Here is a 14,364-nt window from a genome sequence, read left to right on the forward strand (position 1 = left end):
CAGACAGAAAAAATGTTTCAGTGAGACACTGGGAATCCTGTTTGCTAAAAGTAAAAGCTAAAAAATCCTGTTTGCCCTCTTCTGGATGAAATGTCCAACTGACGCTACAACTTCTGCTTCTGTTAATTACTTAGAAATGAATTTAGTATTTCAGGGGCAGAAAAAGTATATTATTCTTGGGGTGTGGACTTTCTGTATTTTGACAACTCTAAGACCACTTTTTTTCCTAACAAATGAAGGTGCTGAAAAGCTGAGCTCAAGTATGCAATCATTAACACTTAATACTGTAGCATCCCAATTTTATCAGAGCTGTTAGGAAGCTTGGAAAGAATGCCTCATCTAGACATCTGTGGACAACACCAAGAGCAAATTAAGGGACTGCATTTACTCAACGTTAAAGTGGATTGTAAAGAAAGAAAATATAAATTGGACTACAGTTTTGGTTCCCCGTTTTCCCTCTTGCCTGTTATGTTCCCTTAAAAATATATATATATTTTTAATCTATTTACTCGAGAGCAGGTTATGAGACTGGCTAATTTTTTGTATTTTTGGCGGAGACGGGGGTCTTGCCATGTTGCCCAGGCTGGTCTCGAACCCCTGGGTTCAAGCGATCCACCCGCCTCGGCCTCCAAAGTGCCGGGATTACAGGCTTGAGCCACCGCTCCCGGCCTGTGTTCCCCTTCTTAATCTCCATGGGGAAAAGTAGAGAGAAAGAACGGTGCCTGTATTCCATATATACTTGTTTGCCATTTATTTTCAACATGGAGGGATTCTCAGACTCCTTCAATGACCTCCTTCTAAAAAGCCCAGAGGAGAAGACAGGGACTAGTTTTACGCACAGCGGCTTAACAAACAGCGCCGGATCCCTGTCAGTTCTGGGATTCCTCGGGAGTGGTTTTTTCAAGCTGCAGAAGTCTACCCTACCGTCTACAAAGACATTCTATGGGGTTTTACAAAAACCCAAACAGAAATGTGAGGAGACAGTTACAGTAAGAAATAAACACGGATTCCCAGGCTCTTTTGACTGAGCCCCCCCCCCCCCCCGCCAGGAATGGCCGCCTAAAGAAACAGGCATCTTAACGCTTTATTGCTAGTGTGACGGTTAGTGGGGAGTTCGACTCTGCAGCCAAAGGAGGGCAGGAATCGTTCAATAACAATCGGTCTGGAGGTGAAAAGAGGCGAAGAAGACACGGAACTCCCTCCAAGACGCGGGGCAAAGCGATAAAGAGACGCGCGCCGCTCCTCTCTCTGTACCTTTTGGGCACCAGGACCCGTGCCACGGGCTGCGTGGGCCGCCGAGAAGTCGATGACCCCTTCCAGGTCTGCCGTCCCGGGCCGGCTCTGACGGTAGAAGCGGAAAAGTTTCCGAAAGGCGTCCTCCCCGGGCTCAGTCGCCAGAGTCGCCACAGAGCCCACGGCCGCTGCCATCTTCCCCATCTCGCGGCCTCTACCCTCTGATCCGGAAGCAGATTCTCTCGTGTTCCGGATCCGGAAAGTTTTTCCGGGGCTGCGTCCTCAGCTCGAGAAAGTGCTTTAGTCTGAAGATGGCGGCCTCAGCAGCGAGAGGTGCTGCGGCACTGCGTAAAAATATCAATCAGCCGGTTGCTTTTGTGAGAAGAATTCCTTGGACTGTGGCGTCGAGTGAGTGATGGAGATGTGGGAGTAGTGGAATTTTTAGGTCCAAGTGATCCTCAAAGCTTCTGCTTTTTGCAGGGGACTTCAGTTAGCGTGGTGGCTGAATTAGGAGACTGCTCCTGAGCGTGCAAGTGAGCAGAAAGAAATTTTGTTTACAGTTAACCGTTCAGGGATGTCCCTTGAGCTTTTGGGGTCACAAATGCACCGGCTCTTGCCTTTAGGAGTGATTTGGTGTAAAGATTTATTACTTGGTAACCAAGATTTACAATTTAGAAGGGATAATTTTGACTGTAGTGTGGAGGATGGATTCAAGGTGGCAAGATTGTAGGCGTGCAGAGGAGCTAAAAGGCAGTTTCATTAATTTACTTAAAACGTGAGGACCTGAATTAGGGCGATGGTAGAAGGATGGTGGTCAGATGCATTAATGTTTTAAAAGCAAATTAGATGCCGTTTCGTGATGGCTTAAGTGGGAGAAGTGTACGGAATAAAGGAAAGGGAGGAATGATTTCTGGGTTTTTAGCATTGGTGAATTGCTTGTTTAGAAGTTAGGAGCAGGCCAAGAGAAGATGAGTAAAGTTTGAATGTGTTGACTTTGAGAAACTTGTGAGGTTTCCGTCAGGCAATTGGACAAAGGTTGTATATCATTGTGGCTGAGAAGTGGACTCCGAAGCTAGACCGTTGGGGTTAGAATTCCAACTTGGCCATTTAATCGTTGTATCACTTGAATAACTGAAGTTAGTATGGGAAAAGGGCTCACAACTGGGCCCCAGTTTACTCATCGATAAAATGGAGTCAATAATACCCAACTCATAGGATTGTTGAGAGGATTGAGTTTATATGCAAACTTCTTAGACTTGTGTTAGATACAGTGTAAGTACTCAGGAAATGATAGTTATTTTCACGATAACTAAAATTGAAACTTATGGGAGAGGCCTAGTCTACAGATAAAGATTGGAATAATTAGTTCTGAAATCTTTCACCACCTTCAATTTTTGTCAGCTGTAGTTTTGAGATGAGGTTTTTATATTTGCTTACCAACAAAGAGTGGTCACTCTTTTTGTAGATATTCATGTTTCAGGTCAGCCCCTGGAAACAAAATGGAGCAAGATTTAGTTTCTTCTTAGTTTTTTGTGGCTCAGATGTGAGTAGTAGAATGGGAAATAGGTTGGTTTGTGCCCCATCTTTTAAACATGTGGTTGGTGAAGACCAAGCCCAGTAAAGTCTCCCGTAGTCCCTGTGAAACTTAATGGAAAGGCTGAGGAGTTAATTAGCATCTTGCGGATGCAAGTTTCCAGACAATAAAGGGCTAGTTTAAAACCCTTAAAAAGAGTCAGCATTATGTACAACTTTGAAACAGTTTCTCTTGGTTGTTCCATTGATTCAGCAAATATTTATTTGAGTATCTATTCTGTGGTAGGCATTGTTCTTGGTGCTTGCAGCTGTTTTTCCTTCACCATTTTAGGCAATTTAGGAAGAGGGTTACCTTCCAGAGCTGGTTTGTTTTGAAATCAGTGTCTTCTAGGACTTTAATTATCTGGTATAAAACATATGTTTAACATTATTTTGTTCTCCAGTATCATATTCTGTGAGACCTTGATCTTGCCAGTTGGTTTGACTTAACCACTAGAGCCCTTCAAAATTTAGTCTCTGTGGATTGTTGGAAGGATTAGTGGACTTCTACTTATTCATTTAGCCAATATTGAGGCCCTGCTGTTTATTGGTCACTGTAAACATAGTGGTTTATATGCTGAGGGAGCTTACAGTTAGTGGTGGGGATGAAGAGACTTAGAACAAATATAGGCAATTGTTGAACCAGTGAGGTTTTGGTGAACTAGGAGAACTAAATATTATAAAATCAGTGAAGTACAAGCACTGTAGTTCAGAAGAGAAACAGATCGTGTAGTTTTTAGTCTTTAAGATTATATACTCTAAATCTTTGAAGTCTCACAGGGCTGGTACATTGTCTTGTATTGTGATAGGAGCCCAATAAAGTAATACTCAGTGGATGTATTTGGTTTGGGTCTTGAAGGATAGTTATAGTTACAAGTTAGCCAGGGGGAGATAGGATTATCAACGTATGGAGGGGAGAGAACAACATATGCAAAGAGGGTAATCCGCAGGACAGATACAGATAATTCAATTAGTTGTACTAGAGAGTAACTAGGGGCCAGCAGTGGGAAATAAGGCAGGAAGGGTAGGTGAAGTCAACTCATTTTACTAAATTGTGAAAGACCAGTAAGTTGGGATTTTATTTGGAAATCTTCAGTATACTGGGAAACACACTGGATTGTAATTTGTCTTTTTCTTCATTGTGATCTGCTCACAGGGATCATAGTCCACATAGCACAGTAACTGATATGAAAACACTCGATATTTGCTGAGGATGGAGACTGCAGCCGACTCAACAACTTCTCTGTCCATCTCCCCTCCTCACCACCAAGTCTGGTACATTATGGCTTTATAGTCAGTACCATAGCTGCTTCCTAAATCTTAAGCCTTTAAGGAAATGCAAAGTAGTTCCTGTCCACAAGCAATCTGGTGACCCTGGGACCACTTCTAGTTTCTTTCTACAGTCTAAGATAATCCAAAATATAGTAACTACTTTTAATGTTTTCTTCTGCCACACAGGTCAGCTGAAAGAACACTTTGCACAGTTCGGCCATGTCAGAAGGTGCATGTTACCTTTTGTAAGTATTAAGGAAAAGTAGGTGGGAGGTGGGGATGGCTAATGGGTACAAAAAAATAGAGTGAATAAGACCTATTTGATAGTACAACTGGGTGACTATGGTCAATAATAATTGTACATTTTAAAATAACTCAAGAGTGTAATTGGATTATTTGTAACTCAAAGGATAAATGCCTGAGGGGATGGATACCCCATAAGTCAAAGGATAAATGCTTGAGGGGATAGATACCCCATGCTCCATGATGTGCTTAATTTACATTGCATGCCTATATCAAAACATCTCATGTACTCCATAAATATATACACCTACTATACACTCACAAAAATCGTTGAAAAAAAGCTTAAAGTGTTTTAAAAAATTCTTATCTATGTTGCAACAGGGTCTCGCTCTATCCCCCTGCAGGGGTGCAGTGGCCCCATCTCACTGCAGCCTCTGCCTCCCAGGCTTAATTGATCTTCCTACCTCGGCCTCCTGAGTAGCTGGGACTACAGACATGTGCCACCATGGCCAGCTAACTTTTTTGGTATTTTTTTAGTGGAGACAGAGTTTCGCCATACTGCCCAGACTGGAAAATTTTTTTAATTTTAATTTTCTTTTTTTTAAGAGACAGGGTCTTGCTCTGTCACCCCAGGTGGAGTGCAGTGATGCAATCATGGCTCACTGCAACCTCTGCCTCCCAGGCTTAGGTGATCTTCCCACCTCAGCCTCCTGAGTAGCTGGGACTACAGGCATGCGCCACCACACCTGCGTAATTTCTGTGTTTTTTGTAGAGATGGGGTTTCGCCATGTTGCTTATGCTGGTCTTGTCAAACTCCTGGGCTCAAGCTATCCACACACCTCGGCCTCCCAAAATGTTGAGATTACAGGTGTGAGCCACTGTGCTGGCTTATTTTTGTGGAGATGGGGGTCTTGCCATGTTGCCCAGGCTGATCTTGAACTCCTGGCTTCAAGCAATCCTCCTGCATTGGCCTTCCAAAGTGCTGGGATTACAGGCGTGAGCCACCGTGCCCGGCCTACAGTCTTTATTGATGACATTTTGAATGATACTGATTAAAAAGTGAAAAAGCTTTATCATAGGTATTTGTGTTAGTTTTTTTATTGTTGTATAACAAAATACCACAAGCATAATGGCTCAAAACACATATCTCACAGCTGAGCACAGTTTAGCTGGGTCCTCTCCTTAGGGTCTTACGTAGCTATATATTCCAGGTGTCAGCTGGGGCTGTGGTGTGTCTCATCAAAGGGTCAACTGGCAAAAAAGTGACTTGCAAGCTCCCTCATGTGGTTGGCAAAATTCCTTTTTTTTTTTTTTTTTTGAGATGGAGTCTTGCTCTCTTGCCTAAGCTGGAGTGCCGTGGTGCAATCTCAGCTTACTGCAACCTCTGCCTCCTGGGTTCAAGCCATTCTCCTGCCTCAGCCTCCTGAGTAGCTGGGACTACAGGCGCCTGCCACCACGACCGGCTAATTTTTTTTTTTTTTTTTTTTTTTTTTGAGATAGAGTCTCTCTGTGTCGCCCAGGCTGGAGTGCAGTGGCGCGATCTCGGCTCACCACACGCTCCGCCTCCTGGGTTCACGCCATTCTCCTGCCTCAGCCTCCTGAGTAGCTGGGACTACAGGTGGCCGCCACTACACCCGGCTAATTTTTTGTATTTTTAGTAGAGATGGAGTTTCGCTATATTGGCCAGGCTGGTCTCGAACTCCTGACCTCAAGTGACCTGCCCACCTGGGCTTCCCAAAATGCTGGGATTACAGGTGTGAGCCTCCACGCCCGGCCAGAACTTATCTTTAACTGTAGGACTGAGGTCTGTTTTCTTGCTGTCCTTTGGCTGTGAGTTGGGAGCTGCTCTCACCTAGGAACTCCCTGCAGTTCCTTGTTACCTGGTTTATTTGTAGGCTGTCTTACAATATGGCAGCTTGCTTCTTTAAAGCCAGCAAGGGCTTCTCCAGTCTGCTTAAGATGGCATCTTATATAGAACGTAATCACAGGAGTGACATCCCATTACTTTCGCTGTATTCTTTTGGTTAGAAGCAAGTCAGGTTTCTTCTACACCCAAGGGGAGGAGATTATATAGGGTATAACATGGGGAATGCATGGAGATCATGGGGCCCATCTTAGAATTCTGCCTACTGCAGTATTCTAATAAGGACTTGAGATTTCTAATAATTGGCAGAGGATATTGTAAATTTTATCTTCATTGAGTACCATTTTCTTTTTAGATTTATAACTAATAAAACAGTATTTTTATATTAATTACATTTCCTTTGCTTTCTTGTGAGGGTCTAGAAATCAGCCTATAAATTTATCCTGGGCTGTATTTTTGTGGGCTTTTTTAGGGTGTGATGTGAGTACATAGAGTTTACACACACTTCACTGAGACCCTTTTTTCCTTGCAGCACTGTAAGGGCTGTGGTAAAATAACAACATAAAGGAACTTAAATTCTTAATTCTTGGTTTAATGTTACTTGACTCCCAAAGACCAACAGATTAGTTATATATAGTGCCAGTGAAGGTGTAGGGAATCTGGCACTCGAGTTGTTGAGAAGTTCAACTGGTACCTTCAGTTCTGTTGTGTAGCTGGCAAAATACCAAAGTTAAGAATTTATATTTGCTTTGATCTAGCAGTTACTTTTCTAAGAATTTATCCTACAGAAATGGGTGGTCAAGAATATTCCAAAGCAGCATTACTTAATGTCAAGTAAGAAGAAAAAACCTAAATGTTCATCACTGGGATTGATTAGATATTAAGTCACTGATGCAATGGAATTTTATATAGTTGAATAGAAAAATTGGGCACATGTATTATGGACATGAAATATTTTCTGTAAGTATGAAAACTTCAATTTTTTCAAGAGCATTTAAATAAAAAGTTCCTTGCAAAAAAAAAGAATATATTTTTATTGGTCCATAAATAAAATAGGACCTGCAAAGAATAGATCTTAGATTTAAATAAAAGAAGGCTTTGATGTTGGTAAAACAAAATAAAATATGGCAAAAAAAATAATTTTTTGTTCCATTCATTGTACTCCAGTTGGAAATCCTGGTTCCTTTTTTTGAGACAGGGTCTCACTCTCACTCCGGCTGGAGTGCAGTGGCACAATCAGGTTCACTGCAGCCTTGACCTCCTGGGTTCAAGGGATCCTTTTGCCTCTGCCTTCTGAGTAGCTGGGACTAGTCGTGTGCCACCACACCTGACTAATTTTTTGTACTCCTTGTAGAAATGGGGCTTCACCATATTGCCCAGGCTGGTCTCGAACTCCTGGACTCAAGCAATCTACTCACCTCAGCTCCCAAAGTGGTGTGATTACAGGCATGAGCCACCACACCTGGACTGAGTTATTTTTTTTGAGACAGCCTTGCTCTGTCGCCCAGGCTGGAGTGCAGAGGTGTGATCTCAGCTCACTGCAATCTCTGCCTCCCGGGTTCAAGTGATCCCCCTTCCTTGTCACCCAGATAGCTGGGACTACAGGCATGTGCCACCACACCCAGCTAATTTTTGTATTTTTTTGTATTTTTAGTAGAGATGGAGTTTCACCATGTTGGCCAGGCTGGTCTCGAACTCCTGACCTCAAGCCATCCACCCACCTCAGCCCCCCAAAGTGCTGGGATTGAGCCACTGCACCTGGCCTATGTTTTAATATAAACAAATTTCTTAATGCCTTTGACTGTGGAAGTGGTCACATGATAATAAAGGAATGCTTTAGAAATTGTCTTATCTACAATGAATGGATCATTGGGACATCACCAGAAACTTTCCCTGTATTCTAGGTTAATCCTTATAAAGTTATCCTTGAAGTAGAGGAGCAATTGTAAGATTTTTTTTTGGCAAAGCACAGCATAACTTGAATGAGACTAATGAGGACCAGTTTGTCATCTACAGGGACTAGACATCTTAATATCTGTTTTCTGTTGAAGGGCTGGAGGAGCAGGGTACATCCAAGCACTCTAGAATCTGTTTATGTGATGTATAGGTTGAAACTTTTGCACAAGGGAAAGTAGCAAAATTGTTTAAATTAACCAGAAGTCTGTAACTAGGTTGAGTAAGGGCTAAATATTATCTTTTCTTGTTTTTCATTAGGAACACGTGATGATAGTCGTGGTGGTGGTGAGGGTGACTGGATTCAGAAATGAGTGCAACAAGGCTTTGAGGCTTAATTTTCTAGTTTCTAGAAATGAGGCTTAGAACAAGAGTACTGATCAAAATTTCCCTTAGCTATTACTGTTAGTATGGTTTGCATCTAGAATGACACAGAGAAAGCTCATGACCCGTATCTTCTCTAATGGCAGCAAGGAAAACAGGAAGTTTAACAACACAGGGATTTAGCCTTGGGTAATCAGGAAGGGTGTAAAGCAAGGTTACTGACACTTACAAATGTCTGTGATCCAATTTTTGGCTGGGCATGGTGGCTTACGCCTGTAATTCCAGCACTTTGGGAGGCCCAGATGGGAAGATTGCTTGAGCCCAGGAGTTTGAGACCGGCCTGGGTAAGATGGCAAGACCCCATCTTTGCAAAAAATATAAAAAATGAGGCAGATATGGTGGTATGTACCTGTGATCCCAGCTACTGAAGAGGCTGAGGTGGAAGGATTGCTTGAACCCAGGAAATTGAGGCTGCAGTGAGTTGGGTTCATACCACTGCACTCCAGCCTGGGTGACAGAGCAAGACCCTGCCTAAAAAAAATAAAATAAAAAAGTCTGATTTTTGGCAGATGAAAAAGTTGGTAGTTTGATTTGGAGCTCATGGAAACTTTCTCAAGTTCATGATTAATCTTTTCCTATATTTTGAATTTTTAGGACAAGGAGACTGGCTTTCACAGAGGTTTGGCTTGGATTCAGTTTTCTTCAGAAGAAGGACTTCAGAATGCCCTACAACGGGAAAATCATATTATAGATGGAGTAAAGGTAAATTTATTTCTATGCCAGATTCATATATGATATACATGTAGGTACTATTTAATTATGTATCAATTAAATAGATCATAAATGTGGAATGATGGGGACTTGGAGAGATTTGTAACTGAAGTTGCCTTAATGCTTGTTAAGAATGGTGGGGTGGTAGGCCAGGCACGGTGGTTCATGCCTGTAATCCCAGCACTTTGGGAGGCCGAGGCGGGGGGATCACCAGAGGTCGGGAGTTTGAGACCAGCCTGACCAACATGGAGAAACCCCGTCTCTACTAAAAATACAAAAAAATTAGATGGGCGTGGTGGCACATGCCTGTGGTCCCAGCTACTCAGGAGACTGAGGCAGGAGAACCCAGGAGACAGAAGTTGCAGTGAGCTAAAATCACGCCATTGCACTCCAGCCTGGGCAACAAGAGCGAAACTCCATCTCAAAAAAAAAAGGGCGGGGGGGGCGGGGTGGTAGAGTGGCCAGTTTTAAAAGGTCCAGGAAAGTACAAGATGACCCTTTAATGGGTAGCAAGATATGTAACACAGTGGACATAAGTCTACTTTTCTTTTTGAGACAGTCTCGCTCTTGTTGCCCAGGCTAGAGTGCAATGGTGCGATCTTGGATCACTGCAACTTCCGCCTCCTGGGTTCAAGCGATTCTCCTGCCTCAACCTCCCGAGTAGCTGGGGTTACAGGCATGCGCCACCAGGCACGGATAATTTTTTTTGTATTTTTAGTAGACATTGGGTTTCACCATGTTGGTCAGGCTAGTCTCGAACTCCTGACCTCAGGTGATCCGCCCGCCTGGGCCTCCCAAAGTGCTGGGATTACAGGCGTGAGCCACAGTGCCTGGCCAGCAGTCTGCTTTTCACGTCAGGCAAGCTGGGGCTGAAATCTTGGCTTACCCACCATGTGATCTTGGGCCAAACTGATTTACTATTTTATTTTTAAATTTATTTTTAATGAGATAGGGCCTTGCTCTGTTGCAGGGTGGCCTTGAACTCCTGGCCTCAAGCAATCCTCTTGCCTCAGCCTGCCAAAATGCTGGGATTACAGGCCTGAGCCACTGCCCCGGCCTGATTTACAATTTTTAATTGAGGGTTAGGGAGTCATAATATCAACAAAGATGGTAAAAGGAATTTGAGGAGAAAACAAAAGAACAAGGGACAAATAAAAACTGCCTGGGTTATTCATACTGACTCCCTAATAAAGTGATTTTCAGTTTGAATGTTTTTGCAGACATTGCCTTTCCTTCCTTACAGTGCTTATTTTTTTCAGGTCCAGGTTTGCACTCAAAGGCCAAAACTTTTGCAAACATCTGATGATGAAAAGAAAGATCTTTGAGACTGCAGCCTATTAATAAAGTTAACATAACTGAGAATTTTGTCTAAATGTTTTTATTTGAAACAAATAGTTGCACCAAGCAAGAGGTTACTTTGCCCACTCCAAATTAAAACAGAGCACAATAGGGGCAAAATTTATTTGGCAGGACAGTTCCAGTATGTGAACATCTTCCTCCTCACTGTGGTTGGGGTAACTTTACTCATATGCAGCTGTTCTTACACAAAATATTAACCCCAAACTACTAGTGTCACACAAAAGGAAGTGGTCTTGACTTTGTATGTGGGGCAGCATGTTCTATAAATGCTGAAAGGTGGGAGAAGCACAAACACAACCCACTCTTTAAAAAAAACTAAATAATTCAAAGTAGAATTTTCTATCCCCCCCATTCTCCAGTAATAAAAAGTAGTGCTGGGATCTGGCACCCAGATTTGGTTTTTATCCTGACCATTTACAAAGTGTTCCCCCATATGACTTGTATCATTAGGGTTATGGGTAAGAGTTCATTCACTTTGAAGAGACCTGTGCCTATTCCTTCCTCCTCTTCTTGCCTTCATGCTCATGTTCCTTGGGGCGGCTGCTATCTGAGGGTCTTTTAGAGCCACCATGCTGTTTGGCTTCTTCCAAAAACTTGTCCAAACCAAAAGGATCTTCCTCAAACTGAACTGGTCCTTCTCGGCCTCTCTGTCTACGGTCTGAACCAGAAAACTCCTTGTCGGGAACAAATCTAAGGAAAAAGAGAAAAAACTATGAACTACTTTGCTTTCACCAGTGTAAACACTGAAATTGAGTTGTATGGCTTGGCACCTGTTGGTCTTTATTCTGGCTTCTAGGTCATCACCATACATGTCCTTGTCCAGATTTTTACTGGGCCTATAAATACTCTGGGCCATATCTTTACCACCTCTCCAGGCTTGATCATAAACATTATAAATTTCATCTTCTCCACCTGCAAAGCCACTGTCCATACCCTGTGGAAAAATGGATGACATTAAATGAAAGTGTAAACATTTGTTTATCAAAAGCTGAATCGTAACATGTTTACAGTAAACCCTTGCTAATGTACAGCTCACCTTTTCAACAATCTGAATTGCAAATTAAAAAGTCTTCATTAAAAAACTGGTAGCACATAAGCTGTTCAAAACAACTTTGGATTCTTTTTTTTTTTTTTTTTCTTTCTTCCAGACAGAGTCTCGCTCTGTCACCCAGGCTGGAGTGCAGTGGTGTGATCTTGGCTCACTGCAGCCACCGCCTCCCAGTTCCAGCGATTCTCCTGCCTCAGCCTCCCAGGTAGCTGGGATTACAGGCATGTGCCACCACACCCAGTTAATTTTTGTATTTTTAGTAGAGACAGAGTTTCACCACGTTGGCCAGGCTGGTCCTGAACCCCTGACCTCAGGTGATCGCCTGCCTTGGTCTCACAAAGTGCTACATAGCTCACTGGAGCTGTGACCTCCCTGTGCTCAGGTGTTTCTCCCACCTCAGCCTCCCAAGTAGCTGGGAGTACAGGTGTGTGCCACCATGTCCAGCTAATTTTTTGTAGACAGGGTTTTGCCATATTGCCCAGGCCGGTCTTAAACTGGGTTCAAGCAATCTGCCTGCCTAGGTCTCACAAAGTGCTAGGATTACAGGCGTGAGCCACAGTGCCAGCCAGAAATATTTTCATCACAATTTTTAAATGTTTTAAGCTTAAGCTTCTAACAGGTGATTATCTTGAAAATATTTACTTATGTGAAACTTCACCCCTAGATCCCTTTGCTCAGCTGGTAAGTTGCCATTGCACAGTGGTTAAGAAAGCTTTGAAATTGGCTGGGCACAGTGGCTCACGCCTGTAATCCCAGCACTTTGGGAGGCCAAGGCAGGAGGATCACGAGGTCAGGAGTTCGAGACCCACTTGACCCAATGTGATGAAACCCTGTCTCTACTAAGGATACAAAAATTAGCCGGGCATGGTGGCACATGCCCTGTGATAATCCCAGCTACTCAGGAGGCTGAGGCAGGAGAATCCCTTGAACCTAGGAGGTGGAGGTTGCAGTAAGCCGAGATGGCACCACTGCACTCCAGCCTGGGCGACAAGAGTGGGACTCCATATCAAAAAAAAAAAAAACTTTGAAATCAAGACACCCAGTTTGAATCTTAATTCCATCAGTCACAAGCTAAACCTGTGTTTCAATTTCCTCATCTATAACATAAGAGATAATAGTGTTATTTCATAGGATTTTTGTAAGAATTGAGATAGTAACAAGACTTAGAACAATGCCAAGAATATAAAATGCACCTAATAAATTATCACTTAGAAGAGCTTACTTAAAACCTCCAAGTCATAATTAAGTTTCCCACTCTACTTTCCAGTAGAACTTACACTTCTGTATTCTTGTGTGTGCGTGCGCACGCCTGCGTGTTTTCCCAGGCTTAAAGTGTCCTAGTTAGCTAATGGCAATTGGTACTAGAAATCAGATTTCCTGACAGCCAGCCTAGTACTTTAATCCCGTTTTACAGCTTCATTTTTAAAAGAATCCCAAATTGACATATTTCTATAGCATTAAAAAAAAAAAAATCCAAAAATCAACAACCACAAAAAAACCCAAGAGGCACTTTTGTAGGACACTGGCTCTATTTTATTTTTTTGAGATAGAGTCTCAGTCACCCAGGCTAGAGTGCAGTGGCACAATCTTGGCTCACCATAAGCTGAAGCAATTCTCGTGCCTCAGCCTCCCAAGTAGTGGGGATTACAGGCGTGCACCACCACACCTGGCTAGTTTTCCTGTTTTTAGTAGAGATGGTGTTTCACCATATTGGCCAGGTTGGTCTTGAACTCCTGACCTCAGGTGATCTGCCTGCTTCGGCCTCTAAATGTGTTGGGATTACAGGCAAAAGCCACCGTGCCTGCCCTCCCTGGTTCTATTTTAGAAACAAAAGGTTGACATACCAAAACACCAAGTTTTAATCACCTAATTTCTTTCTTCTCTTAGTGTCTCAAATCTCAGCCCACTATAAGAAGTTAAAATCAGAACTGTTTGATCTTGTCTCAAGTTTCAACATACAACTTCCAATTTTTTTGTCATCATGCTGGCATTTACATCCAAATGTAAAGTATGTTAATTTTCATTTCCCTGAGGATAGGTATTCACATCAACACACACAATATGCTGTTCCTAAACTTGTACCTTGGATTGGTTGAAGAGCCTTTGGTCATACTGAACTTCATTGGAAGTCCGAGGATTAGGAACACCGAGAGCAATGACTTCACTGATATCCCGATTTTCATTTCTCTGAAGTTTCGACCTATTTTGAAATACGACATCACTAACTGAAAACTCTTTATAGACAAGCTGAATATGTTCAATAGAAATACAACCAATCTCAGCAGCAAAGGATGTGAATATGTCACATTCAAATCTTGTGAACATATATATATTCCTTGATGATACATAATCAAGCTGGCAGCCCTTATAAAGCATTTCAGATTAGAGGGAGAGTTTTACAATTAGGACGTCCTGTTAGCTCAAAAGAACATCTAACAGATTCGTTGACATGGAATTCTTTAATATAAGCAATCACCTTACAACCATGCTGAGATATAAAATTGCTATGGTCTATATTTACTATCATTATATGATGGTTTGGGGGTTGGGGAAGTGGATACAATTTAGATGTAGCACACGAATCATTTTAAATAAGCTAGAAACAGCTCTTTTATCTAACCACATTTAGTAATTTTATCCCACTAGAATTTTGAGGAAAACATGTCAATGACTGAATTAATTAGTATGATTTTTGACATTCAGATTAATTTGGTTTCCTGGCTGT

General features: G+C 42.4%; 3 protein-coding genes across 4 annotated transcripts in view; 1 reads left to right on the plus strand and 2 right to left on the minus strand.

The window, feature by feature from the left end:
- Positions 1-1,450, minus strand: part of ALKBH1 (alkB homolog 1, histone H2A dioxygenase) — a 33,733-nt gene extending 32,283 nt beyond the window's left edge. The window contains exon 1 of the mRNA XM_054447554.2: positions 1,255-1,450. Within this exon, the coding sequence (XP_054303529.1) occupies positions 1,255-1,437 (183 nt within the window). The 5' untranslated portion in view covers positions 1,438-1,450. The remainder of the gene's footprint in view (positions 1-1,254) is intronic.
- On the plus strand, positions 1,439-10,594 carry SLIRP (SRA stem-loop interacting RNA binding protein). Its single transcript, XM_054447555.2, has 4 exons — positions 1,439-1,641; positions 4,264-4,322; positions 9,116-9,223; positions 10,492-10,594. Exons 1-4 carry the CDS (start codon positions 1,545-1,547, stop codon positions 10,555-10,557), a joined length of 330 nt encoding a protein of 109 aa, XP_054303530.1. The 5' UTR covers positions 1,439-1,544; the 3' UTR covers positions 10,558-10,594.
- The window catches only part of SNW1 (SNW domain containing 1), a 42,473-nt gene continuing 38,703 nt past the window's right edge, over positions 10,595-14,364 (minus strand). The window contains exons 13-15 of one of the 2 annotated variants that reach the window (XM_054447551.1): positions 13,722-13,839; positions 11,362-11,525; positions 10,595-11,281 (exon numbers count right to left, since the gene is read on the minus strand). In XM_054447551.1, coding sequence (XP_054303526.1) covers positions 11,083-11,281; positions 11,362-11,525; positions 13,722-13,839 — 481 coding nt within the window. In that variant the 3' untranslated portion in view covers positions 10,595-11,082. Of the gene's footprint in view, positions 11,526-13,721; positions 13,840-14,364 lie in introns of both variants that reach the window. The other variant, XM_054447553.2, reaches the window with a different exon arrangement.

Source organism: Pongo pygmaeus, chromosome 15 (assembly GCF_028885625.2).
Source record: "Pongo pygmaeus isolate AG05252 chromosome 15, NHGRI_mPonPyg2-v2.0_pri, whole genome shotgun sequence".
NCBI lineage: Eukaryota > Metazoa > Chordata > Mammalia > Primates > Hominidae > Pongo > Pongo pygmaeus.

What these genes read in the sequence shown, in the direction of transcription:
- SLIRP (XM_054447555.2), top strand. Translation starts at nt 1,545, where the DNA reads ATGGCGGCCTCAGCAGCGAGAGGTGCTGCGGCACTGCGTAAAAATATC. An exon ending in TCCTTGGACTGTGGCGTCGA is followed by an intron (nt 1,642 to 4,263) that starts GTGAGTGATGGA and finishes TCTGCCACACAG; the next exon opens with GTCAGCTGAAAGAACACTTT. An exon ending in ATATTATAGATGGAGTAAAG is followed by an intron (nt 9,224 to 10,491) that starts GTAAATTTATTT and finishes TATTTTTTTCAG; the next exon opens with GTCCAGGTTTGCACTCAAAG.